Below are 24,452 nucleotides of genomic sequence, written 5' to 3'. Positions count from 1 at the left end.
TGTATGGTAGCGAGTTTCAGGATTTCACAGTGAAGAATCTCAATTTCTAATGAAAGCTTAACATACAATTAGCATCATCTGAAGTTAAAAAAACAAAAAACAATATTTACTCCAACAGGAACTTGTCAAATTAACATAACTTTATTTTAAAATTGAAAATTTTAGATCTCTGTTTAAGTATCAAACCACACATACACTCAGTCCCACCTCAGAGGCACTTCAGGTTGTTTAGTAGAAGTCCTTGTAGCAGTTACCGCCCTCTTGCTTCATGAGCACAGTATCCGACAAACACAGGTTCAGCTGCTATTCCACGGCTGTTAAAATAGTTTAATACATATGGTATAATCAAACAACTGGCTAGCTCTGTAGGCAAGAAGAGTGATAGTGGTAATTATTTTAATCTGCCTCCTGCAAACAAAGCTACTGCCAAGAAGTAATGGATGGTCTATTTAGGGAATGAAGAAAGAGTGCCATATTCTGAGGCTGCTTATACTTCAGTTATCAGGCTAAGTGCAGTTCTGTTTCAATCAATCAATCAGATGTGTCAGCATATTAGAAAACAGCTTGAAAAGCCTAAATGCAGAGCTTGGGGGCACTGGTGCTCTGCAGCGTACATTGCTTTTCAGAAGACAAGTTATATGAGTGTGTAACTACCAATCAGTAGGCATTTGCCCAACCCCTCCAACCTAACATTTTCTTCACGTGCAGCTCAAATCATTTCAGTTTCATTCAGTTTATGGTTTTGGGGAGCCAGTTTATTAACCAAACTTTTGCTAGATACACTAAGGTAAATTATTTTGTTTTTATGTGGCTTTTCAAAAAATTGCTTTTAGCTTATTATGGTACCAGGATGCACAGGAAATAGTTGCAATGCTGTAGCCTGGCATTAGCTTTGAAATATATTTCACATAAAGCTTTAGTAGTAATTTATTCTTGTGCAGTAAGACAGTATGTTTCAGAATGAAAACAGTTTTACTCAAATTCTGCATGAACATTTAAGAGCTAGATACTATAGTGATTTATAGGATAATAAATATTGGTGTTTAAATTAGTCTCAAGAGCGGCAGTAGAAGAATTTGGAAGAGGAACTAGCTCAGCTGAATTAGTGCTTGGCCCTAGGCAAGACTTACTGTTACTCATTGGTAAAAAAAAGGTTTGTTGTCTAGGGTCTCTGGAATATATGCCTACCTGCTCCTTTCCTTTCTGCAGTCAACATTTGTCTGCAGTTTGGCCAGCTGTGTCCTGTGTACAGGAAGCTGAGTTTGGCAGCTACTACTTTTATAGTACTGTGTCAGTAGCAGTAACCTTGGCCTTGGATAGGAGGGTCTCCCAGATCTAGCCATTACAATGTTCCTACCTACCCCTTCATCCACCCCAGGTGCCCAGCTGTACAGCACAACCAAGAACTGTCATACTTGAAAAGGCTTTGCAGCCTGCAAAGACTGCCACAGGTTTTGCATGTATATTAAATATAAATACATATATTATGTATAAAAACTTTGGTAAAGACAGAGTTTGGGCCTAACCTAGACCTTACCAATAGACTATATTTTAAATCAGCTCTTTGGCATTCATGCAAAGTGAAGTCTGTCAGTCTCATGGAAGGCCTGTACATATAAAAGGCACCACAACAGCAGATCCAAAGAATGCTCATTTCATTCATGGAAAGTGAATGGTTTCTCTAGTGTTTTTTCTGATTCAAAGCCTACATAAAGGGAATACTTTTGAGGAGCATATGTCCTTTTATTGACCTAAAATGTCATAACAGGACTTGTTCCACATGAGTTTATATGCCAGCAAAGTACTTCATTTAAAAAAAAAAAAAGAGAGAGAGAGAGAGAGAGAAAAGTACAAGGAGTAGTCCTTAGTCTGTCCCTGCTTTCCTTATCTCTTTTGCTAGTGCTACCTGAGCAGCTGCAGTCATCTGGATCAGCTTCCTGTACAGTAATAGAAGCACAAGTGCCACTGTTAAGGCAGAAAAGATGGAAATACAATAGTGGCTAGCCTGGCCCAGGAATAACAGCTACCCCTCCTTCATGGCTTAGTTCATTGTAAAACCCTAATCCCAGAGGGTACTGCCAGTGAACACTTGATTTTGTTTTATCAGCATTCTTCTTTTGAGCTTCATCAAGAAAAGCATTATCTATCTTGTTAAGTGACAGGACATCAATTCTTAAAGCCCTTTAATCTTGTTTTTAACCTGTATTTGTTAACTCACCTTTAATGCATCTATTCTTATCATAACTAAAGAAGATAACCCAGTTTACATATAACAGTAGTTTCCTATAGCATTCTTTAAAGCCAGCTTGAAGTTAACTGGGCATCAATTAAAGCTTATGTTTGGAGTCTCAGCTCCTTTTTGACTTGATTACTTTAAAAGTTAGCTTTTATACTCTAGGCTAAAAGTTGGTGATTCAGACAGGTAATCATGCTGAGAGACAGACAGCTTTGGCTGTCTACAGGAACTTGAGCAGAATGCTTGAGTTTTGAGTGCTGACTGTAACTGTCATCTTCTCTTCTAAAAAGCTGATTTGTATGTACCTTGAAATCCTCCTTCCCACCATTGGGATTTTCTGTGATTTGTCATAAACTTCCACAGAAAAGCTAAATGGCATGCTGCACTCTTGCTGTAGTGCTGCTTTAGCAACATTAAGGAAAACCTGAACATCACTGTGGCTGTATACTTTTAAAGTAGAGTCAGACTTGGATTTAAGGCCTTGAAATAACTCATTTTGCAATGCTGCCTTGAGGACTAATGACACGAGCTATTAACCAGGATCTACAACTAACATTCTCATCCTCTTTTTCCCCAAGTTAAATGCTAGGGGAACAGGTATAGGTGCTTTTCAGGAGGCTCCTGAAACTCTGCATGTTCTACAACTATGCTTATACAAAGATAGCACAATAAGTAGTAACTCTTCTAGACAGCTTTTAGAGAAAAAAGTGCAGACAAGAATCAGTCATGAACTGACTTTATAGTAGCTATAAGCAAAACAATTCATCAGGATTCCTTATCCACCCCTCAGACTCCACACTAAGGCAAAACCTGAAAGAATAACTTACTCAAGCTCACCTCTCATGCAAGAAGCTGCATTTGATTGCCTGCTGCAGCTCTTCAATTTTAATAATAATTTAATATAAAAAATGCAGTCTGCTTTTTCTGTCTGTGCACTCCTCCCACACACCCTTTTACACACCTTATTGTTTGAAATAAGTCAGTGAAGAGGTTAGTTAGGTTTTTTTCCTTTAGAGGAAAGAGGGACAGAGATAAGTTGTAGTATTTCATTGAAGAAGGTTAAACTGTTTGGAACCCCTGTCTTAGTGCATCTGTTCTTCCGTGAGGATATGAAGACCACATGGGAGGAAAACTAACAGCCTAATCTGACAATGTAAATATCATCCCTTCACTTCTGGGTCAGCAATTTAGGCCTGTACTTGAACTCCAGTGGTTCTAAGGCATAAGCACCAAGCGTTACTAGCACTAATCTTACCTGAGCATGCGGCATCGATGATTAGATAGCCTTTTATAAGCATCCTTTAAGTCAGTCACATTCCTGCTGCTCCAGAGTCTTTCCCCTACAGCACTTGCACGAGGCCTGTAAAAGCATACTGAGTTTTAGAGTAGGTACATATTGTTACTAAGAATGGATTAAAGTCTTTAATACCAAATCTTATGTCCAGAAGCAACAATTTTTATAGTTGCTTATTGTCAGTATCAGAAAAACAGTACCACTAACAAAGTGCTGTTGGATTAATGCATACTCTTTATAGCTAGCTTTTTAAAATATGAAGCTAGAGAAGTTCATACCATAATCTTGGTGTGAGGTTGGTTGCATCCACAAATTCCCCCCACAGGCAGGCTTCTCCACCTATTACAAGCTTTTTCTGCTTTTCAGATCCTGTATGCAAGGCAGAAAATTAGAATTGCTATTTGACCAGATGGGCATATCATAAATTTCATTTTTGAGTAGTTAAAGTATTGTTTAGTTGGTGTTTACTTTATCATATGAAGTACCTATCCTGACCACTGACTTAATGTTTTGGTAGTCTTGTTACTGGATGTGGGAATTATCAGACCATTTGCCCAGAGAATCCAAGCTTTCTGCAAACTTTTCCTTTCTCTGGCAAAAAGAATTTTTATCTTTATCCTCTGAAGACATGCTCCAGCCTTTAAACATTTTTGATTGGAGATTTCAACCCTGGTTGTAACTGTTCATTTTATTACACACTGAGCATGTCTTGAAAAAGCTATGGAAGTCAGCTGTTCTACCTAACCAGCCCAGGGAGATACCTTATATAAAATTGAAAGCCAAGGAGAACATAGGAGATGTTTCTGTCAGCTTTAGCCAGAGGGAGAGAACACATGGTTTTTTGAACAGCCTAATACTGTAGAAGCTTTGAGTTGTAGAGTTCAAGGCTTGCCAGGGAAAAGGGAAGCAAACCTGGATTTCCTGTAGGTAGGAATTTATTCCTTGAATTACTGAATCAAACAAAACAAAAGTACACTTGCACCTCCTCCTGCTGGGAATGGATGGGACCAAACTCCCCTCCCCACCCCAGAGCTAGTTTCTATTTATTCAAAAATCAATTTAAAGTTTTTGGTGTACTGTCTACCAACAGCCATTTTGCACATCTGTCCCCCTAACGCATAAGGTATCTGTTCACTCAGTCCAGCATCCTATCTCACACACAAGCACTCGTGCTGATGCTCACAAAAGGTATGTAACACTTTTTGACAGGTGGAAAGTTGCATGTTTTCACAGTTCTGTTGGACATTAAAGTCCTTTGATTACAGCCCATCTGTTCATAGTTACAGCATGACATATCTTAATAACCTTATTCTATCCATCTATGCCTTACAATGAACCAAAGACTTTAATGCACACAACAGGCATATAAAAATTAACAAACCAGGGAAGTTAAGTGGTTCAACACTGTAGTATTTCTTCCAGTCCTGCCCATAACTTATGTAGTCTAAGTACCAGGGAGCTGCAAGGATAGCAGTGAAGCCTGCTCCTGTGACTCTGCTCAGTTCTTGAACATAGTTGTTTGCCATCCACACCTCAATTACAGTGTCCGGTTTTAGCTAGAAAGAAGGGGAGTGGAAAATTAACATGAAAGATAATCTTATTTGCTATTACTAGGAAAAAAAAAAAGATGAATTTCAAAACTAAGCAGTATATTTTCTTCTAAAGAGAAGCACTTCAGAAGCTACTGTTTGGCAACTGTTTTCTTCCAGAGACAGTCTCAAGCTGATTATCAGTTTGTTGGTTTTAAACTGAGTTCATACTACAGTGAAGCCTAGGTCATATTATAGACAGTTAATGTCTAGAGAGGGTTCTTATATACATCAGTGATCTGCGAACAGCTCAGACTTCAAGCATCTGGTATTATTGGTCCAGACGCAGAGTAATGTGAGAAATTTTAAAACACTGAAATACATAGAAACATGCCTACTCTGCTGGTCTCAAGTGTGTTATAGTATCTACTTTCACCTTTATAAAACACTTCAACCCTGAAGTTCTTGTTCCACCTATTTTACCTGTTTGATAGATGGCAGTTTCAAGTTAGGCCCCACACCTGGGAAGGCTTACTTGTGTTGTCCTGCTAAAGCCATCAGACTTGCTTTAACTCTTAAGAGACATAACCTTAACTACTTACAGCATATTTTGGAAGCCTCCCACAATACTGTGTTGTTAAGGAAGAGTAACTTGTTTCTTTCCTCATCTTACCTGTGCTTTATTATCAAACACTTCTTGCCAGATCATGTATCCCTTGTTATAGGAGGAAACAATGTCCAAAATCCTAGAATTTAGAAATTAGATCATGTTTGTGAACTTCCATGAGTTCAGTACAGACACATAAAATGGCCTATTTCAGCCCTAAGACAGGCTAGGCCCTCCCCAGTGCTGCGTAATGGACCAAAAGAAACCAAGGTTTTTATGTTTTTTTTTCAATGCACTGCCTGGAAGAGGACGCCTCCCATGCAGGTGCAGTAACAAAAACTGAGGTTCAGAACTTCAGCCAGCAACTTAAATAACACAGATTTTGCTGCCTTTTGGAGAACAATGAGAGAAATAGATGGCTATTAAAACCCTGGGCCTTTTCCTCTCCACCCCATATATTGACATTACAGCAGGTACTTAGTTTAAGAAATGCCAGAGTGTGCTTAGAACTGGTCAACATTTGCTTCTGTCCCACATTTTAAAGAACTTTACATTCAGTGTATAAAGAGAAAAAAGTGGGTAGTCCCCAATACATGAGAATTTATGAAACCAAATTAGTCTAACCTAAAACAGTTTCAGTGTCTGAACACCAACAAGCCCCCCAAATAGCTGGTGTGAAAAGCTGGGCAGAAAGAAAGAAAAACCTCCCCACAACTTACTTCTGAATATAGTAAGATTCCAGTTTAGCATAGTCAATGCCAAATCCTTGCTTCTTCATGAACTCGTTCACTTTAGGGTTAGATTGCCTTAATAATAATAACAAACCAAGTCAAAAAAAGAACCACACTTTTTGTTTTAAACCAGATTTCTCAGCTAGTTTCACCTATGTGGCAAGGGGTTGCTGACTGCAGAACACTAGCTGATGACTTAGGCTTGTCTCCACCTGGAATGCACAACAGAGCAAAGACAGCAGGATACATGATTTACTTATTCTGAAACTGTGTTTCATCCTGATTTGAAACAAAGCCAGGAGTCCTAGTTTTCTGGGAAAGCTATTGGGAGTCCCTTTTTGAAGCAGTTTCTGGCAGGCTGCCTCCAGCTCCTAAAAGCTCAGGGGTTCCTGGCTCCTCTGCAGATTAACAGGAAGACTGCCAGCAGGCCTGGAAACTGAGCAGCTGTAATACCAGGGGATCTGCTGGGGTGACATCAAGGCTCAAGCTTGGGAAAGTGTCCTGAAAGCAAACCAACACTTTGTCATAAAGCATGTGTCAGAAATTATCTTTGTTTTTAAAAATTGAAGTTCTGAGTGTTCAGATTTGGTATTTCAGAAGAATGTACAAATACTAACTAGATCAAATTGAATATTAATCTTATTAGATCAGATCCAAATTCTGTATCATTAGTTACTCCAGCAAAGAGACTCCAAAGTATTCAACATCCACAACCACTTGAAGAACTGTACTAATAGATGCCATTGCTTTTAACACAAGCACACAAGAGTGAGTACTGTAATTCTTAATGTTAGCAGATTTTCTGGAAATCAGAACTCAATGGAAAGGACTGCTTTTCATTTATCCCACAGCATTTTAATATTTATTATCTTAGCACTTTTCTTTCATACTGGTTCTTTTTCCTGCCAGGTTAGTTTTCATACAGAAACCCTTTAGATTACCTAAATGTTTCTGAAACTGCTCATCAAAACAAAATTCTGCAGAACTGTTCAACTCCTACAATACTTGCTTGTTGAGGGTCACAAACGCTCTGCCAATAAATTGTTACAGAAGTAGGAGTGGAAAAGATCTTTGGGTTAAGCAGGGAAAACTGTCTCACCCAACTGAGTGCCATAATTGCTGGATTTCGACAAGTTTAAGAGACACTAGATATTTATTCTTTGAATTGTCACCATACCAACAATCGAAGCTCACTTCATCTCCTCCCAGGTGAATGTAGTCATCAGGAAATACGCTGCTGATTTCTTCGAAGAATTTAGTCATGAAGTCATAAGTTGTATTCAAAATGGGATTTACAGGTCCAAAGGACCCACTTGGCTGCTTTCCACTGTAACAAGGGGTGAGGAGATCTTTTTGACCTAACAGAAACAATTAATATAGGATATTCAGTTCTGTGTTGTGCTAACTTTGCTATCACGAAGACATAGTTATTCATATTACAAAGGTTAATATTCATCACTTAAGTGCTGATCTATTCTAGGTACAATGAAATAGAGCAAGGTGAAAAAAACCAACTTGCCCAAGGCTGAAGAACACACCCCTCTAACCAGAAATTAGGACTCTGGCTTTTAGATTTGTGATTTTAAAACACCAATTTATGGAACATGTCATTACCTGGAAAACAACTTCTGGATGACTACTTGAATGGAAAAGCTTTAATGCATATAGCAAGGAAGCCAAATAGGCCTCCTGAGCACATGCTCATTATCTTTTCTCTTTTTATTACCCTGCTTTTTTACCACATAAGTAGGCAGGAGATATTTGGCTCAAGGTAGATGTTCCACCCCAGTCTGCTAGGAAATTACCTCTACACAAGAAAGGCAGGCTAGACAAAAATCAAAACCAACCATTAGTTTTTGAGTCAGGCTATCTGAAGCAACATGAGACAGGATAACAAAACAGGAAAAAAGGTTTTAAGTGTAGGCTGGAGATTCCCAAGTTCTATTTACTTGGTAAAATACGACTGCAGCAGCAGCTTCCCGCAGCCAGACCCCAACTCTCTGTGGTCCCTGCTCTGAGCACATTCCCCAGAACAGGGCATTAGTGAGACAGTTGTTGCCTCACCCACCCTCCATGCTTGTTGTCAGGCCTCTCTTCAGCATCTTGAATTTGAGTGCAGGCAAGGCATAGCTAGAGCTTCCAGGTTCATAGGCAAACCCAGGATCAGCTGCAGTGCATCATGTAAAAAAAGCTATCATACAAAAAGCGATCAGGAACAGCTGATTCTAGGCTACAGAGATAAATCTTCCTCTTATTTGATTTTAGGTCAGTCGTCCACATGTCACTGGGCAAGGCAGTGGATTTTGTTAATGCCTCACAAGAGCAGAATCTACATGAGATGAAGGATTCAGAAGGAGAGTTTAGCAAATTTAGCTTTTGTATTGTTCCTTTCTTCCTCATTTAAAATTAGTGAGAAAAAGCCTGAAGCATCTTCTAACATTCTATAGCTACATCTCCACCAGCAGAGTGCAAGACTCATCCTGTGGCCAAAGATAAAGCTACCAGGCACCAGAAAATCTACTATTTCCAGTTTATCTAACAGCATCTTAGGTCAGCTTCAGTGAAATAACAGTCTGTGCATCTCTTTCCCTTCTGAGTTAAGGCAGAAGGATCCTTGGTCCTTGACTTCATGTAAAAAACACCACTTTCAGGATTCAAATGCTATCAAAAAAAAATTATATATATATATCTTTTACATATATATGTATATATATATGAGCAAAGGAAGCATCCAGTTTTGCTGTGTTCTGTCCATGAGCAGAGTATCACTTTACTAATAGACAGAAACATGAAACACTTTATAAGAACCTTCCCAAAGGAGAAATATCTACTCTGGAGAGAACAGCTTACTACTTCTAGCCATTGATCTTATTACTCTAAATTCAAGAGGACTGGATGGTGCAATAATGATATATGAAGTCTAAGGCAGACAGAAGATTACCAGAATACATTTCTGCCTTTGCACACACATCCAGCACGGGAAATAACTGCTCAGTTTCAGTTTCCTCCATTCACTTTAGTTCTTCCGATATGTAAAGGTCACGACCATCACTGATTCCTCCCCTTGCTTACCACTTAGCAAGAGCCTTTCAAAGCAATTTCAAGGAGTGCTTTTAACAAATCCAGTTGCTTTTATACAGCAATATTATGCTGTACCTCACTTATCACAATCTTTTAACCATTAATATTTTCTTGGACATACCTTGTCCCCAAGACTGTGTGTGTCCTGGGGTATCAAACTCTGGGATAACTCTAATGCCTCTTAACCGGGCATACTCAATCACCAGATGGACGTCAGTAGGAGTATAGATGTGGTTATAGGAGTATGCTCCCTGTGAAGTGTTCACATTTAGAGACAGTTTACAAGATGTTATACCAGTAACTCACAAAATTGGGATTAAAGCATTATAATTTAGATCAGAGAGCAATTTTACAAGTTGACCTTTTCTGGCTTATCATGTACAACTACACTGACAAAACTTTTTGGCTGACCAGTGAAAAAAACCCCACTTTTTCACACTATGGTAAATCTGAGGAGATCTTTCTTTCTTATGTCTGGCTCACAGTCATTTACAGAAGAAAAGAGAAAGGCCAGTTTCCATTCCATCAGATTTTTTACAGATACGTATTTCAAATCTTCGGCACAGGGGCAAGTTAGTGTTCCACTCCACCTTTGCATCAGTAGCTCTGAAACAGAGGATCCTTGTTGCTACATGACATACAAGACTAGTGGAAAAACTCAGCCAAGTCTGAAAAAATGGCTTCTTCATATGACATCTCTGCTTGTCAGTTTTGATACAGCACCTCATTTGGCATCAGGGCACGTTTGTTTTGTGACACTGAATTTGAGCATTATTCCACTCCTACACAGCCAACAGAAACGTGACAAATGACTCCAATTTCTACAGTTTCGTGGAACAGATGCTCACCAAAGAGCAAAACTGCAAAAGAAAAGCATCATGACTCCTCATGATTAATAGCATTTGTCTGGAAACTGTTTCCGCAGCTGAGTTACTCAAAAAAAAAAAAAAAAAAAAAAAAAAAAAAAGGCAAACAAGAAAACAAGAAGCCTTTTAAAAGAAGGTTACTCAGGCAAAGGACATCTCCCTCTCCCCAGCCATCAATGTGCAATAGAACAGAATTCTACAGCCATTACTAGGAAAGCTAATCTGACTGTGTCATCTGGCATCCACAATCTGATTTTTAAATTTTTCATGACATCTCCTTCAAGTACTGCCTATTTAGCTTTCATATGAAGGTGAAATTCTAATGAGCACTTTAAAACAGAATCATGAATCTTATGCATAGGCTCAGCCTGCTTAATTATTAGTGCTTTGATTTGGCTACTATTGTACTGTGATTAAGCAAGAAATTCATGATAGTTTTCATTAATTAGGAAGATCTATTGTGAATCAAGACAAGAGGTACATTACACTGCATTTGTTTTAGGAAACATCATCTTAGGTTTGGACCTCTTACAGAAGTGTTATATTGTAAAGTTAACTAGATCTTAGGAAGGGCAAAAATAGTACTGCAGTGGTTCTAAACCTACAGCCAATGAGAAATTCTCTTAGATTTTCTGCCACTACAATAAATGTAAGAGTTTAAAAAAAAAATCAACTTAGTGTTTACCACAACAAGCAATTTGCATGGCATTACTGCGTGAAGGCCTGCAAACACTGGGGATCACTGTCACAATTGAGCTGTATATTTCAGCAAGGTCATTTACCACGCATCCACCACGAAAGACATCAATATGGTCCAAGATGACCCTCCAGCAGGATCTTAAGTGTGAATTTGCTGGTACTTCCTGGCCCTTCAGTACTGTTTCACAATCAACCAGGTTTATTCCACCATTTGTAGTGCTCTCATGTCTGCATTTTATTTTCAGGAAATAAGTGCTAGAGTTCTGCCCGCCCACCCTGTTGCAATGATGATTACTCACCTTGTTACTCAACTCAGGGAAATAAATACTCTGGTAAGGGAACGACTGATCATCTACTATATGCCAGTGGAGAACATTGAACTTATTAAAAGACATTGCATCCTGTAACACACAATGCAATACAGTCTAGTTAAGCACTTGACTCTCACAGAAAACCCATACAAAAAAAGCTGCTCTTGTCCCAGTACTAGCTGAAGGTTTCCACTATTCCACTGTAACATCCTGCAGGCCTAAAGCAACAATAAAAAAAGGCAAAAAAACCCCAAAACTGAGTGTACCATGCTTCACTCAATCCTTGAAGTACGCACCAAAAATGCACCAACCTGTTTATATTACTGTTCCTTTCCTCAGCTATCTATTTGCTCCACTTCTGTCAACAAGCAGTTGATCTGATCATGCTAAACAGGTGGTAGATAGATAGCAAACTGCCATAAGTTCTTATGAATCTTCTTCCACTTCACAACACATCTGAGTAATTCTCTATGTGCCATCAGCTGTTTCACTACTTATGCTTTTCTATCTAAATTCTCATGCTGTTTAGTTTTCAAGTCTGAAGTGAGATTACCAGCAGTTGATACATCCCTACTCGTTAGTGATTTCCCCCAGAATTCATTTCAAATGCATACAAAATAAACTATGCACTTCCCCCCTCAAAAGACAGTGTTCTTCTTTCATTTTGAGTTAATACAGTGCCAGCACTTCCCCTTTGTCCACTATACATAATCAAGATAAATGTTAACACATTTGTTACAGAATCATGACTCAAACTGGGCAGTTAAACTTGTATCCTAAGTTATACAAGTGTTTTTTAGAAGTCAGTAGGAGTGTCCTGTGGTGGGAGTGGAGGGAGTGAGCATTCTCTACATCCTTCTGGACTAATTAACAGCAACACAGTTGCCAATTGCTTGCCATAATTCTTTTTTTTTTTTTTTTTTTTTTTTTCCTTTCCTCTTTTCATTGAGCTGTATTTAAAGAAGTAACAAAATCTCTTTAGGGAACTCTTCCCTAATCCAAAAGAAGATTTATACTTTGTCCAGTCTCCAAAATTATCTCATGTGCTTTGCTAGACAAGCAGAAGTATTAATTTCCACTTATCTACATGCACTTTAGCAAATACTATCTTTCCACATGGAAAATTATGCCTCCTGGCCTTCTTTACTGTGCCCCTACCCAAGACGGTGCCTGCCCTTCCAGGAGCTACAGTACAGCAGACACAAACAGGAAATGTACTTAAACTGCTGCCTTAAGAATCTAATTACCACATGTCAATGAAGGGATTACTGCTGCTTTTTATTAGGTTAGGCTGGATTCAAGCAGGCACAAAGATAAGAGGAAAAGTGCACTTCTTCTTAAACGAGCAAAAGATCATAAAACAGCTCTAGGGAAGTATCACAGACACAGAAATAATTTAAGGAAAAAACCCTAGACAATCAACAGTTACAGATGGACAAAAATGGTTAGGAACACAAGTCTCAAAAGTAAAGTTAGCCTTGGGCAGGTTTCTGCTCTTTTAGAAGAGACAGCAAATATTGATACAGGAACTACTTGAGCTGTTGGAACATTCTCAGTTGTAAATGACTGCTTGCACAAATGCTACTTGCTGAGCAAGCACTGATCCTACAGATAAATATAAGTGGTCAAATACCCACGCAGGTGAAAGCCCCAATGTAGCTCTAAGCACACAGTTCAAGGATGACCTCAAAAATAAAGGCTGGTTTTACCTATGCTTCCTCCATGCCCATCTCAAGTCTGCTCTGCTAAGTCCTGAAACACAGAAGTATCTAAAAACATGTTTTCTCTTGGAAAAGCAGCACAGAGACATGACAGCAAACTGTATGTCTTTCCCCCCCCCCCCCCCCCAAGGCTCCTCTATTTCATCCCACCAAAGAAGCTCTGCTACCAGGGTTTTAACAAGAGAAAAGGGCAGGAAAAAAAAAACCCCACAGCTCCAGGTGTTATAATCAAATTCCTCATCTTGCAATCAGTTCAAAATGGGAGCATACAATTCTTAGTGTGCTCTGAGTAAGCTTAGTGCTTAGTAAGCTCTTAAGAGAAAGCTTATTCCCCCCAGCTCTTTTTTTTCAGGGGCACATGGTCAGGGACCTGAAAGAAATCAGCAGCCCCCAATGAACAGGTTGGAATCTCCCCTCTCTACTTTGTTACTGATTTGTTCTTAGCAACATAAGCTACATAAGAGAGGAACACCAAAGCCTGGTTACAGAAATGACTGGAGTTTGCCTGGAATCTTAGGAGCTTAGTCCAAGACTTGTAGGGTCTCCCCAGTGTTGCACAGTGACAGTCCAATGTCTTGCTCAGAATATACATTCAAGAAATGCATGAGCTGGCCTAGACAACAGAAAATGCTGAAAATTCAAGGTGCCATAAATCCCAGTCTCCTTCAGAGATTCACTAACCACTGCATCTGCCCACTCAGTATCTTGATTTCTCTCCAGCACAGGCTCTGACCTCCACTTAGCAAAATTCACTCTGTCCTTTTAGAGGTCAGTCGGGGAAACAGGTTTTCCGTTCATATAAACATCTATTGCTAATACTTCAGAGTGGAAAATACACCAACCAAAAGCCTTCATTATTAATGATACAAAATTGTCCACTTACCAGGTTTGTAAGAATAGATTTCAATGGTAAATAATGCCTTGAAGTATCAAGCAAAATTCCTCTATGAGCAAATCTTGGGAAGTCGTAGATTTCAGATGCATTGACAAGAAACTATGGGAATGAGATTTAAAAATTAGAATTCCCATTGTATGTTCATTGTTACAAACAGGAAATACATTTATTTTTCAGTGTGTTAGCAGCATTCTAAAGACAATTTTCTGGAAAAACAGCCAATGAAACTAGCAGAAGATTTACTGTTTCTAGAAGAACACCTAATAAAGAATGTGGCTGACTGCTATCAGGTCTGTGTTTTCAGTTAATAGCTATACTCACACTTCCATAATCATCTTCATGAACCAACTGGCTGAAGGTTTCCAAACCTGAAAAAATACAAGAAATGGATTTGGAGCACAATCCAGTACTTGTCCTTAAAACTTCAGTTAAAAACAGGACCATATCTATTTATGGGCATTCACATAGCTAGAAAGAATGCTTTGTAACAAGTTTCTTTCTCTTCACCACAGTTTCCTTAGTTGCTCAAAGACCACACTTAATGAAGTACTGTGAGAGAGAGAAAGAACTCTATTTTATATATATATATTAAATATATATAATATATAATATATATTATATAGAGAGAGTACTAAATATTATCACTACTGCTCAACTGTAACAAATTAACCCTCAAATGGAATGGAGAGTAATGCAGGCATGTCTAGTGTTGTCATGCATATATTCCTGTAATTTCTGGAACTGGTGAAGTTTCTAATTTAGCATGAAAAAATAACTAGTTTAGATAATGTTTATCTTCCAAAAAAACAGCAGACAAACTTCATTATAGTCTTTTTGGTGACATGTTCAGCACATTCATTTCTTAGGTGCAGATAGAGAATCATTTGTCTACACTGCAGATCAGAGAGTTTTTTAGCACCAAGGATTTGGTTGGCTATCCAGATAGAAGCCAGATATTTCAGGCACAGCAAGAGTGTACTTATGGTGTGTCACTGGATCTGGGCTGCTGAGTATCCAGACTGAGGGTCTGGCCAGTGCACGTCTGGGCACCCGTCAGTGCACTGCCCAGGTTTCCTTCTCAGGAAGGACAGAATGAGAGCAAGACTCAGGGATCAGCTGGCTCTTAGGTTCTCAGCCTATCACCGAGTTTGCATAAGGCCAGAACAGATAGCTCTATATGCAAAGAATCATCTTACCTCTTAAAGCACCCCAAACCTCATCTGCTTTCAGTACAGCCACAGGCTCAGTTATGGTTAAATGATCTAAAGAAAAAAAAAAAAAGAAAAAGCTATCCTTCAAAAAAGCATAGATTAAGAGACTCTTCAAGTCCAGATTCTCCCTTTTCTTGTAGTATTTTTCAATTCTAAACAACACTGTTTCTAATGGTAATACTGTGCAGCTATTTTTCATTTGTTTATATGTTCCTGAAATACTGTGACCTACTAGTCTGAGAGGCAACAGTTAATCAATAAGATGATAAAGCGAATGTGGTGCTTAATAATGTCAGTGATAAATATCACACACGGGCCAGAATTCCAGCCTAGTTTAGCCCAAGTGATTGAAAGCATATCAAATGTTATTTTTGCATTTCATACATAAGCGATGAGGGCCGAGTAACTAAGCCAGACCTAACCACAGAAGTTTATTTCTCCTTTTACCTTCCCTTTGTATGCTTTATGCTTACGTATTTTTAGAGATATAGCTTGTCAAGTAATACTATTTGATGCTTATTATTAAAGATCTAATTACAGGGCAGGAGGGGAATTCAAACCTAAGCATCTAGTGAACATGCTTAGGTGGGTAGTATGGTGAAGGAGGAATAAAAGTAAATGGTAGCTGAAGGGATCTGTAATAATCCCCCTTAAGTTTGAAGAAGTTTCACTAACCACAAAGTGCTGGAGAAAAAACAAAGCTCAAGTCTTTCTGTTTTTCCATTTTGAATGGTCCAGTAAGTTTTAGTAAAGAAACAGGTATCTTTTAAATATGTTAGTTTAAACATACCCCCAGATAGATACAGTTTATTTAAACATCAAAGCAATAATAAACTGACCAGAGTCATGTGTTTGAAACAAAGAAGGGGAAAAATTTAGCAAGGGGTAAATTACTGCATGATGATTTGTTGCATATACCTCAGTAAGAAAGAACAGTTAGTTATAAATTATACAGTATAAACATTTGATTGAACTACCAGAGGAAGCAAGTCAGGGACATACAGAAAGCACCTCAAGTTTCCATTTTAATCTAAACAGACTTTTCTGTGAATACTGAAAGTTCTGGCTAAGAAACATAGAACCTGGAAGAGGATCACAATCTCCACAGATCTTTTAGTCAGAAATTGTAGTTCTGGTCAGGGATTTGCTTCTAAGCCAGCATTCTTTTTCTGAACGTGTATCATACCTTAAATGAATGCAGCACAACAAGTTTTGTATAGCCATACAAAACCTTTTACACAAAGGGGCAAAGAAGCCAGTAGATAGAAGGGCAAATAACTTGTACTTTGCATAGAATATGTGCAATATTCTTGCTATGGAATCACTACTGCGACTGACCCATGCTGTCTCTGTTAAGATATAGAACCAAACTTGCTATCCAGCAAGTGAATAATAACCACGTTTCAACATTGTTCCCTGAACAAGCCATCCCGTGAAAACCTGAGTTAAATCCTTGCTGAAATCTGGAGAACTCAGCTTACTACACTTAAAAAAACCTCTGTGTTATTTGTAATAGGAAATAGCTTTCCTACAGCAGAGGAAGAAACTCTGACTGTTACAAAGAATGCAACCTAAAAATCACATGATCTGACAGATTCCCTGTCAGAGAATTAGCTTTGGTTAAAATCTGAAGTAATTCTAAATCATCAAGAATTTACTGCTATATCTCTTTTTGCATTTTAATGTATGATAAACTTGCATACGAAACTGCACTACTTGGCTACACCAAGTACCAAAAGAACTGAGAAAATTTAAAATTTAAGACATTCTTTGACAAGACAGGTAGAATTCATTCCGCTGTAGAAGTATGACTTAAAATCTTTTTCTAAGGATGTATATGCTTGATACCAAACAACTGCCTCAGCTAGTACAGACCTAGAAGATTGTCTCAAGACAGAAGTAAATGAATTGACTTCTCATTCTGTGTTAGCTTCCCCAGATAATAAGCACTATTATCCACTCATCTTTATTTGAGTTATGAGACTTCTCTGGTAATTAGGACTCAATTTTAGAGTATTTCTCCAACCTGGACTTTAGTCATGGAACTAAAGAAGCCTAGCAGAACAAATTCGATATCAACGTCTTTTTAAATCTTTTTTTCTCATATGTATTGACAGAATGAAAATGGATTTATAATACTGCAAGAGGAATGACAAGAACTTCAACAAACACTTTCTGTTTGTCTTGGAAAAACAGAAATACCAAGTTCCTAAGCCAGCGTAAGCTATTTCACTTCAAATGTAGTTATTTCAAGGGAGAGTGGATGAATAAGCAAAGCCAGCCTTCATTCAACACCCATTACTGAAAGAAAGGATGATCTCACTATTTACATATCCAACCACCCATATTCAGATATAGTACAGCATTATACCTGTGATTCTTAATGATAGTTATTAGAAAGGATAGCAACAAGTATATGCTATTGAAACTGAGGAAATCATAAACCGTGTTTCTAACCAACTTCATCATTCACTATGGGTAAAAATTCATTGTAAAGGCAAGAATTTGCCTCAGGTTGCCACTGTTGTGAAATGCTTTCAAGAGCTCCAGCGAGCCAGTTATTTCCCAGTCCTTTAAAAGAAGCTGATGGCTTTTACATTGCAAATGTGATTGGAAAACAAGCACTAATGATGAGAGGCCTATATGAACCGTGGAAGAGGCGGGGGGGGAAACAGACCTAATATAAAGGACCACGTTTTCTGCTGCAAGCTCCCTCTGCACGATACTCACAGGCCTCGCTGGACGCCAGCTGCGGGTAGCCGTCGCAGCCGGGCTCCGGGGACGCGATCACCACCTGCAGCTGCGCTAACTCCGGCTTGGCAGCGAGCCCTTTCCGACCGCGCTGTCGCCACCGGGAGTACCCGAACATGTACTCGTAATACCTGCCGGGGAAGCACAGGTACCGCGGGGCTCTCAGCTGACTCTTCCCGCCGCCCCGGAGCTAGGGGCCGACCTCTCCCTGCCCCACCGCCAACCCGATGTCCCCACGGGCCGTGCCCTGCAAGCCCCCCGCTCCCGCTCCACCGCCCCCTCCCCGGCTGCCCCCACCTGCGGGCCGCCGCCGGCAGCCTCGCCCCGGTCCCTGCGCGGCGGCCCGGGCGACCGCCGGCCCTCACCTGCGGAAGGCGTCCTGCAGGAGCTGGCAGGCCGGCCCCGCCGAGGAGCCGGCCCCGTGCACTATCTGGAACCGGTCCGGGGCCAGCTGGAGCTGGCGGGGGAACGTGCGGAGCGACTGCGGCAGCGGCCACGGCGAGTCCTGGGGGAAGGCGCCCGAGGCCGGGTCCCACTCGGCCAGGTCCAGCTCGGGCTCGGCGCGCGGGACGCCATGGCGAAGGCTGGTGCCCACGAGCACGGCGGAGACGAGGAACAGCCCCACGAGGAGCCCAGCTAGCCCCATGGCTCTGCCCATAGCACTACGGCTGCGGCAGCCAGCGGGGCGCCGGCCAAGCGACCGCCCAGCCCCGCCTCCGCCATCACGGGACCGCCGAGGGCGGGCCGCGGCACGTTCCTCCGGCGCGACGCACGGCGGGGCTGCGCGCCTCAACGGCCGCGCAGCCGCCCCGCGTGAGGCCCCCAACGGCCACTTGCGCGCTGCTTGAGGCCGCTCAACGGCCGGCGCCCTCCGAGGGCCTCCCCTCAGTGGCCGGGCGCCCCTCAGCGCTAGACCCCGCTCTTGCCTCCTGCCCTGTGGGCTCCGCGTCGTCTCCGCTGGCCCCCGTGTGTGTGCATCTGCCTGGAGGAGCTGGCGGCCATCGGTCGTGGTGCGTTGCCCTCTGGCCTCCGCCTCGTGCCCTTCTGACCTGCCGCCCAGTGCCGTGGCACTGCCAGTGGGCACAGAGCCAGCTGCGGCCCCTCAGGGTGAGCGCTGTGGCGGTGGCCGTCCTCCGGTGGGCACCCAGGGCGGTGGAGAAGGTCAGGTGTGCTGCGAGGGGGCAGCTGGGCTCCTCAGTGCTCTGTGTGCTGCCCAGCAAGAGTCTGCTGCTGTTACAAGACAACCCTGAGAAGCTCAGAAAGAATGTTTGAAGTAGGTAGATTTGGAAAACTTCTATCTTAGATAGAATTTGCTTAGCATGAGTAGCCGCACACTTGCTTAGCATGAGTAGCTAAATTTGCTGAAGCCTTAGGCCGCGCTCCTAGTTCGGTAAGAAAGGGCCCCAGAGCTGGTGCAGGCTGGAAAGCTAAGGGAGTTACAAGCAGACTGCATTCCTGTGCCCCACTCTCCGAAAGGGAGGATGTCAAGGCTTTGAAATAAGGCCTGTTTGGGTGCCAGGACCTTGGGAAGCAAAGCCTCCTCTCACTGTTGAAACAGTGTTAATCAAGGGGTCTGGATTATGTCCTCTTCCTCAGGACCTTGGGAGATAACACCTACTGACCCAGCTGGGGCAGTGTTAATTGACCAGGACCTTGAGGAGCAGGGGTGGGACCCAGGGAATGAAGAAATCACTAACCAATCAGTGTAAAAGGGAAAGTGGCAAATCTGGCAATTTGTTTGTATAAATGCTACTTGAAAAGTTGGGGGGGGGGGGGGGTGTGCTTGATTTGTGGGAAACCACCGAGCACCCAGGCTTGCGCAACTCTGAAATAAATAAACAAATGTCTCTCCTGAGTGTGTAATTATTGGCTTATTGCACACCGGGCAACGAATCCGCTTTTCGGACAACACTGCTTCCAGTGCCGTGGCTCGCATCACAGACTCCTATTTGTAAAACTCATCGAAGAAGTACTGATGGAGCACTGCTGGGTCAGACATTGTTTTGATCAATTTTTGTGTAGAAAAGTCTTGATTTGGATTACAGCTTTTTAAAGGCCAATCTAAAGAATCATTTGTATGAACAAAACAGTTCCAGTCTTAACAGAATTTTTTTCTTTTCTCTTGAAAAGACTCTGTCTGCAGATTGTATTATAAACTGAGGCGAATAAGCAAAAAGTCTGACTTGCAATAAATAAAGTGTTACAAGTTTTATCCAAACTACCTGTTTTGACAGTTCCCAAGGTAAATTTTTGAAAATTGATGTGAAGTGTTCAGAAGGAAAACCAAATGTTTGAAAGCTGGAAATTCCAGTGGAAAGGCAATTCTGACTTTGAGCCATCTTTAATTAAATGGTCAATAAATGCACTGAAGTTTCATCACTTGCTTAAGCTGATACACCAGTTACACCAGCTAAACTAATGGCAAGAAAATAGTTCATACCTGTGTGCTGTTACTGCAGAGGATCTGCTGATTCAGTCAGACACTCTTGTGTCTGCTATGCTCTGTATATGGAAGGTTATCTCTAGTCATGAAGAGCAGAAATGGACTGCAAATAAAAAATAGCTTCTCCATAATGAAGGCAATGTTTGCAAAGAGCACAGATATCTTGCTGTTAAATTATTTTAAAAAATACTCTTATAGGGTACATCATCCTCTTTTCGGCTATGTCACTCTCCAAGTTTGGAGAAAAACTTCCTACTTACTATGTGTCCAGAACACTTCGCTTGCAAAATGTTGAAGCCTCATCCATTTAGTGAAATATTGTAGAGTGGAGTCTGCAGGAGTTTAAGAGAAGGTAAGTCCGAACTGCTACAGCTGTGACCTCAGCACTCATCCCAAGCATGCAACCCCACTCCCTTTCCATAAAATTTGTGTGATCACACTGTGAGCAGGTTCAGGGAGCCTGTCTTGCTGCTGACACACACACACACGCGCGCGCGGCACAGTGGAAGGAGTGGGGATAAACAGAAGGACTGGGGAAGGCTGAGGCTGTGCCAGGCTTGTTCAGACGGAAACAATAGCTTACGGAAATGAATCACATAACATCCTGTATTTATTGTTTGCTGTGCCTGTTCGTGCCACTGGAGTGTGAATTCTTAAGCTGTTTGATGGAAGTTCATCCTTAGTGGAATGTTATTTATTCTCCCCCTATTGTAAGTAAAAAGCAATTATTTATTATATACTACTGAGCTTGCACACAACACACAGCTGCAATCCCCTCCCAGCATGCAGTGAGATCAGTGTGGCTGTCTCCAAGGCCATTGCTATACATTTCTATTCAAATTGTGGCAGAGGTTTTGGGTTACTTGTTATACCTTACCTGTGCCTGATGTGACTGTCTCCTCAGCTGTGCTGACTCAGCTGTTTGTGTTGCCTGCCTTTGTTCATGTTTTTAGGTATATTTAGAAAATCTGGATTATTGCACGTTTTTTTTTGGTACAACTGAGAGAAGTAAACTCTACTTATTGAAGGAATTACCCACTCACCACCTTTTACCGTAAGAATTATGCAGTTGCCATCTTTGTTGCAGGAATTACGCAGTTGCCACCTTCAGCTGTTTTGGCTCGACCCTAGGTCTCCGCTTATTTTCCCAATTAAACATTGAATATTCTTCCAAACTAAAAAGGTTTATTATGCATAGTAAAGGTACAGCTTAAGCAGGTGCCTCCAAGCAGGGACACCACTGCCACTTCCCCCTCACCCTGGGTTCTTAGTTCTATTTTTCCCTTACAACCCAATTGCAACCCCCCCGCCCGTAGTCTGATCCATGTTAACCAATCCCGCAACTTCTCTTACTAATTTTCTTGTGGTCCATTGGCGTTCCCTGTTGCTGGCAGGGGTTTCTTTAGGTTACCTCTGCAATGGTTATCTGCGATGGTTACAATATTCCTTGTGCTATAAAAGCCAGCCCCAGCTGGCCTTGGCTACACCCTTGGCTGTGGCCTAAGGCTTCAACTATTTTAGTGACTAGTGCTAAGTGATAGTACTCTTGCTCTTCCCTCCTTACATACTCGGGAAGTAGAGGGCAAGGATGAGTATCTGAAAGTTGATGTGGGCAGTAGGGCTTGGTTGCTCTAGATGTGCTGGGCTTTTTTTGCTTTTAGTTTTGCTTTCTGTAGTTGTAGCTTCAGTAGAGCAAGGATGTTTTATACCAGTTAAGTAGATGTCTTTATTAATAATCACTTTTTAAACAAGCCATTCCGTGCACAGAAAACTCATGAAGCCAAATAAATTTGCATTTTTTCTTCTCTGGGTGGATTTTCTGATATTTAAGAAAGACAGTGAGCAGTCTTTCTTTGTGTAAGTTTACAGGCCATGAACAGGCCATGAATATGGCCTTTGTTTTACTCAGTTGTCTATTTTGATGAAACTTGTAGGAACTTAATATCTCTGAGGCAGCTACCTCTCTGCCCATTTTGCTTGAAATTGGCCACTGGGGCGTAAAAGTTATGGGGTGAAAGGGTGGAGTAGAGAGACAGACGTGAATGTGTTATTCTCATTTCCTGAGGAAACCTGGCTAAGAAGTCCTGTAGTGTCTTTAATAACCATAAGCAATCGGGGCTTTCATATGCATTATTAGATGCTATGGTGTTTGAAGTGCTGTAAGATAACCCAGTTTTATATTACATCTAGTGAGTGGTTTTAGGCTTGCAGAGAAGAAATAGAGAGGTTAAGCAGGGAGATGTAGAACTGAAGAGTACTTGACTGCAGGCTGCAGTCCTCCAGTATGTTGTGTGGCAGCTGACTGCCTCTTCAGAGGCCTGCTGATTTTCCTGGGGTTTCCACTGAGCATAGCAAACTGTGGCTGTGAAGAAGCTGCAGAGCTGGGGCTATAGTTGTTTTAAGCATGTACACAAGGAGTCAAATGAAAAGACAGGAGTGCAATTCAAGACAACAAGCTTTTAAAAAAAAGTTTAGAGGATTCGGGGAGTATATTAAGGGGAAACGTAACATCAGTAAAGAAACTGGGTTAGTACTGCAGAGATATGAAATGGAGTGTGAGGTTAGGCAGCAACAAGTTGATGAGTACCTGTGCTTTTCCTCTGTACTTCGTTGGCAGGGAAAGAGCTGGAAGATTAAGTGGATCCTAAACACACATGGTTGAAGCTTTCTATTCCTTAAAGACAGGTAGCAAAGCAGTCAGAAATTATGATGTGCATGAAATAAATCAGTTGTCAACGTGAATCAGCTTCCTTTAGATTAGTCCCCCAAACAAAGCCTTTATTCAAAAGAATACGGGGAAAACAGCCACACACATTATTTAAGGCAAGGAAATGAAAGACTGCCTGGCTGGACAGCATGTTTTCCTTACCTTGTCTCTTAGGATCCTCACGCCTCCCCAGCAAGCTTCCTTCCATTTCCCTCTCCCCAAACGAACTTGTAACACATACAGTATGTCCCATGTGCTTCCTCTGCGGCACAGTCACAAACCCTGCTATCAGTGGTGGTAACACATCCATGCACTGGCAGAACAAGTGCTTACTTATGTTCTTAGGGGAAGGCAGGACATCTGTGGAAGGTGTTTGATGTGGTGTATTATTATTTCCTATTAGTCTGTGGCAGGGATCTGAGAGATGAGGGCTTCTTTAGTGGAAGTTACTAATAGAAAATGTAAATGGCAAGTTAGTCTGAAGAATATGCACATTAGATTTAATTCTTGAATATTTTTCTGTCTTCTATGGAATCAATAGTTGTTTCTAACTTGCTTTTTTCTTAGGAAGCCATATATGGATGCTGGCAGTGAAGGAGAGAGGCAAGATGAGATGCGGTAAAGAGAATAGATATGGATAAAACAGGAGTCTGGGCAGGAAGGAAACATTTGCTGTTATTTTTGGAAATAATGGAGCCACAACAGTTGGGAATAGTGGTGGAGAGAGCACCTCAGCTGAGACATTTCAACATCATTTGTACAGGGAGGCTTTGACAATGGGAGTAAACTTCAGGTAAGAGATGCATCTTATTTTAGGTACTCATTATAGTTAGCTAAAGAAACAGCACAATTAATTGGGGAGAGAATTTTTCTATTTTGTTTGTTTTCTTTTTAAAAAATATAGGTAGCTCCAATATATACCTATATATTGGAGCTGTTCAAGTGATAGCCAAGACTATGATAACATGATAACAGAGATTGTTATGCTTCCAGAGAGTACTACTATTAGCCAACGCTGAGGTATCTGTGAAGTATTTCTGACTTTGCCTCTAATTCATAGGGCAGTCTGGGGAAGCAGTGAGGATGTTTCTCAAAGATTGCTTAGCTCTAGTATCAGCTCAGAGTCCAGAATGTGGAAAGCTGTCATGAGACTTCTTTATTCTTAACCTGTTTCATGTTGTGCTTCTGAGAGGTATACATTTTGATCATTGTTCAAAGGCTTCTCTTTATTGATTTTTGCTTGGATTGTAACCTGTTTAGAACAGGGAATGTGCTCTTATATATGCCTGTAAGTCTTATATAATTTTACAGCTTATACATATCTACTAAAAGAGTGCTAGAAGTACTACTTTGTTTCTGTGGAAATTTTA

At 41.0% G+C, this 24,452-nt stretch overlaps 1 protein-coding gene across 1 annotated transcript; it reads right to left on the bottom strand.

Annotated features, from left to right (window-relative positions):
• Positions 1–122: 122 nt before the first annotated feature.
• On the bottom strand, positions 123–18,682 carry LOC135324686 (beta-hexosaminidase subunit beta-like). The gene is made up of 14 exons (XM_064501440.1): positions 18,298–18,682; positions 17,912–18,063; positions 15,167–15,232; positions 14,292–14,338; positions 13,959–14,069; positions 11,343–11,444; positions 9,600–9,729; positions 7,575–7,755; positions 6,386–6,472; positions 5,733–5,805; positions 4,912–5,086; positions 3,809–3,899; positions 3,492–3,596; positions 123–314 (listed from the first exon to the last, which is right to left on the bottom strand). Exons 1-14 carry the CDS (start codon positions 18,588–18,590, stop codon positions 251–253), a joined length of 1,677 nt encoding a protein of 558 aa, XP_064357510.1. The 5' UTR covers positions 18,591–18,682; the 3' UTR covers positions 123–250.
• Between the last annotated feature and the right edge of the window lie 5,770 nt (positions 18,683–24,452).

Source organism: Dromaius novaehollandiae, chromosome Z (assembly GCF_036370855.1).
Source record: "Dromaius novaehollandiae isolate bDroNov1 chromosome Z, bDroNov1.hap1, whole genome shotgun sequence".
In the NCBI taxonomy this organism is placed as follows: Eukaryota; Metazoa; Chordata; class Aves; order Casuariiformes; family Dromaiidae; genus Dromaius; species Dromaius novaehollandiae.
This window is presented reverse-complemented; position numbering and strand designations above follow the sequence as displayed.

Bases quoted from the DNA above. Each gene is read 5' to 3' on its own strand.
- LOC135324686 (XM_064501440.1), bottom strand. From the start codon at position 18,590: ATGGGCAGAGCCATGGGGCTAGCTGGGCTCCTCGTGGGGCTGTTCCTC. The intron at 11,445-13,958 runs GTAAGTGGACAA...TGTGTGTTACAG, and splicing joins AATCTATTCTTACAAACCTG to GATGCAATGTCTTTTAATAA. The intron at 9,730-11,342 runs GTGAGTAATCAT...AACACTTCACAG, and splicing joins TCCCTGAGTTGAGTAACAAG to GGAGCATACTCCTATAACCA.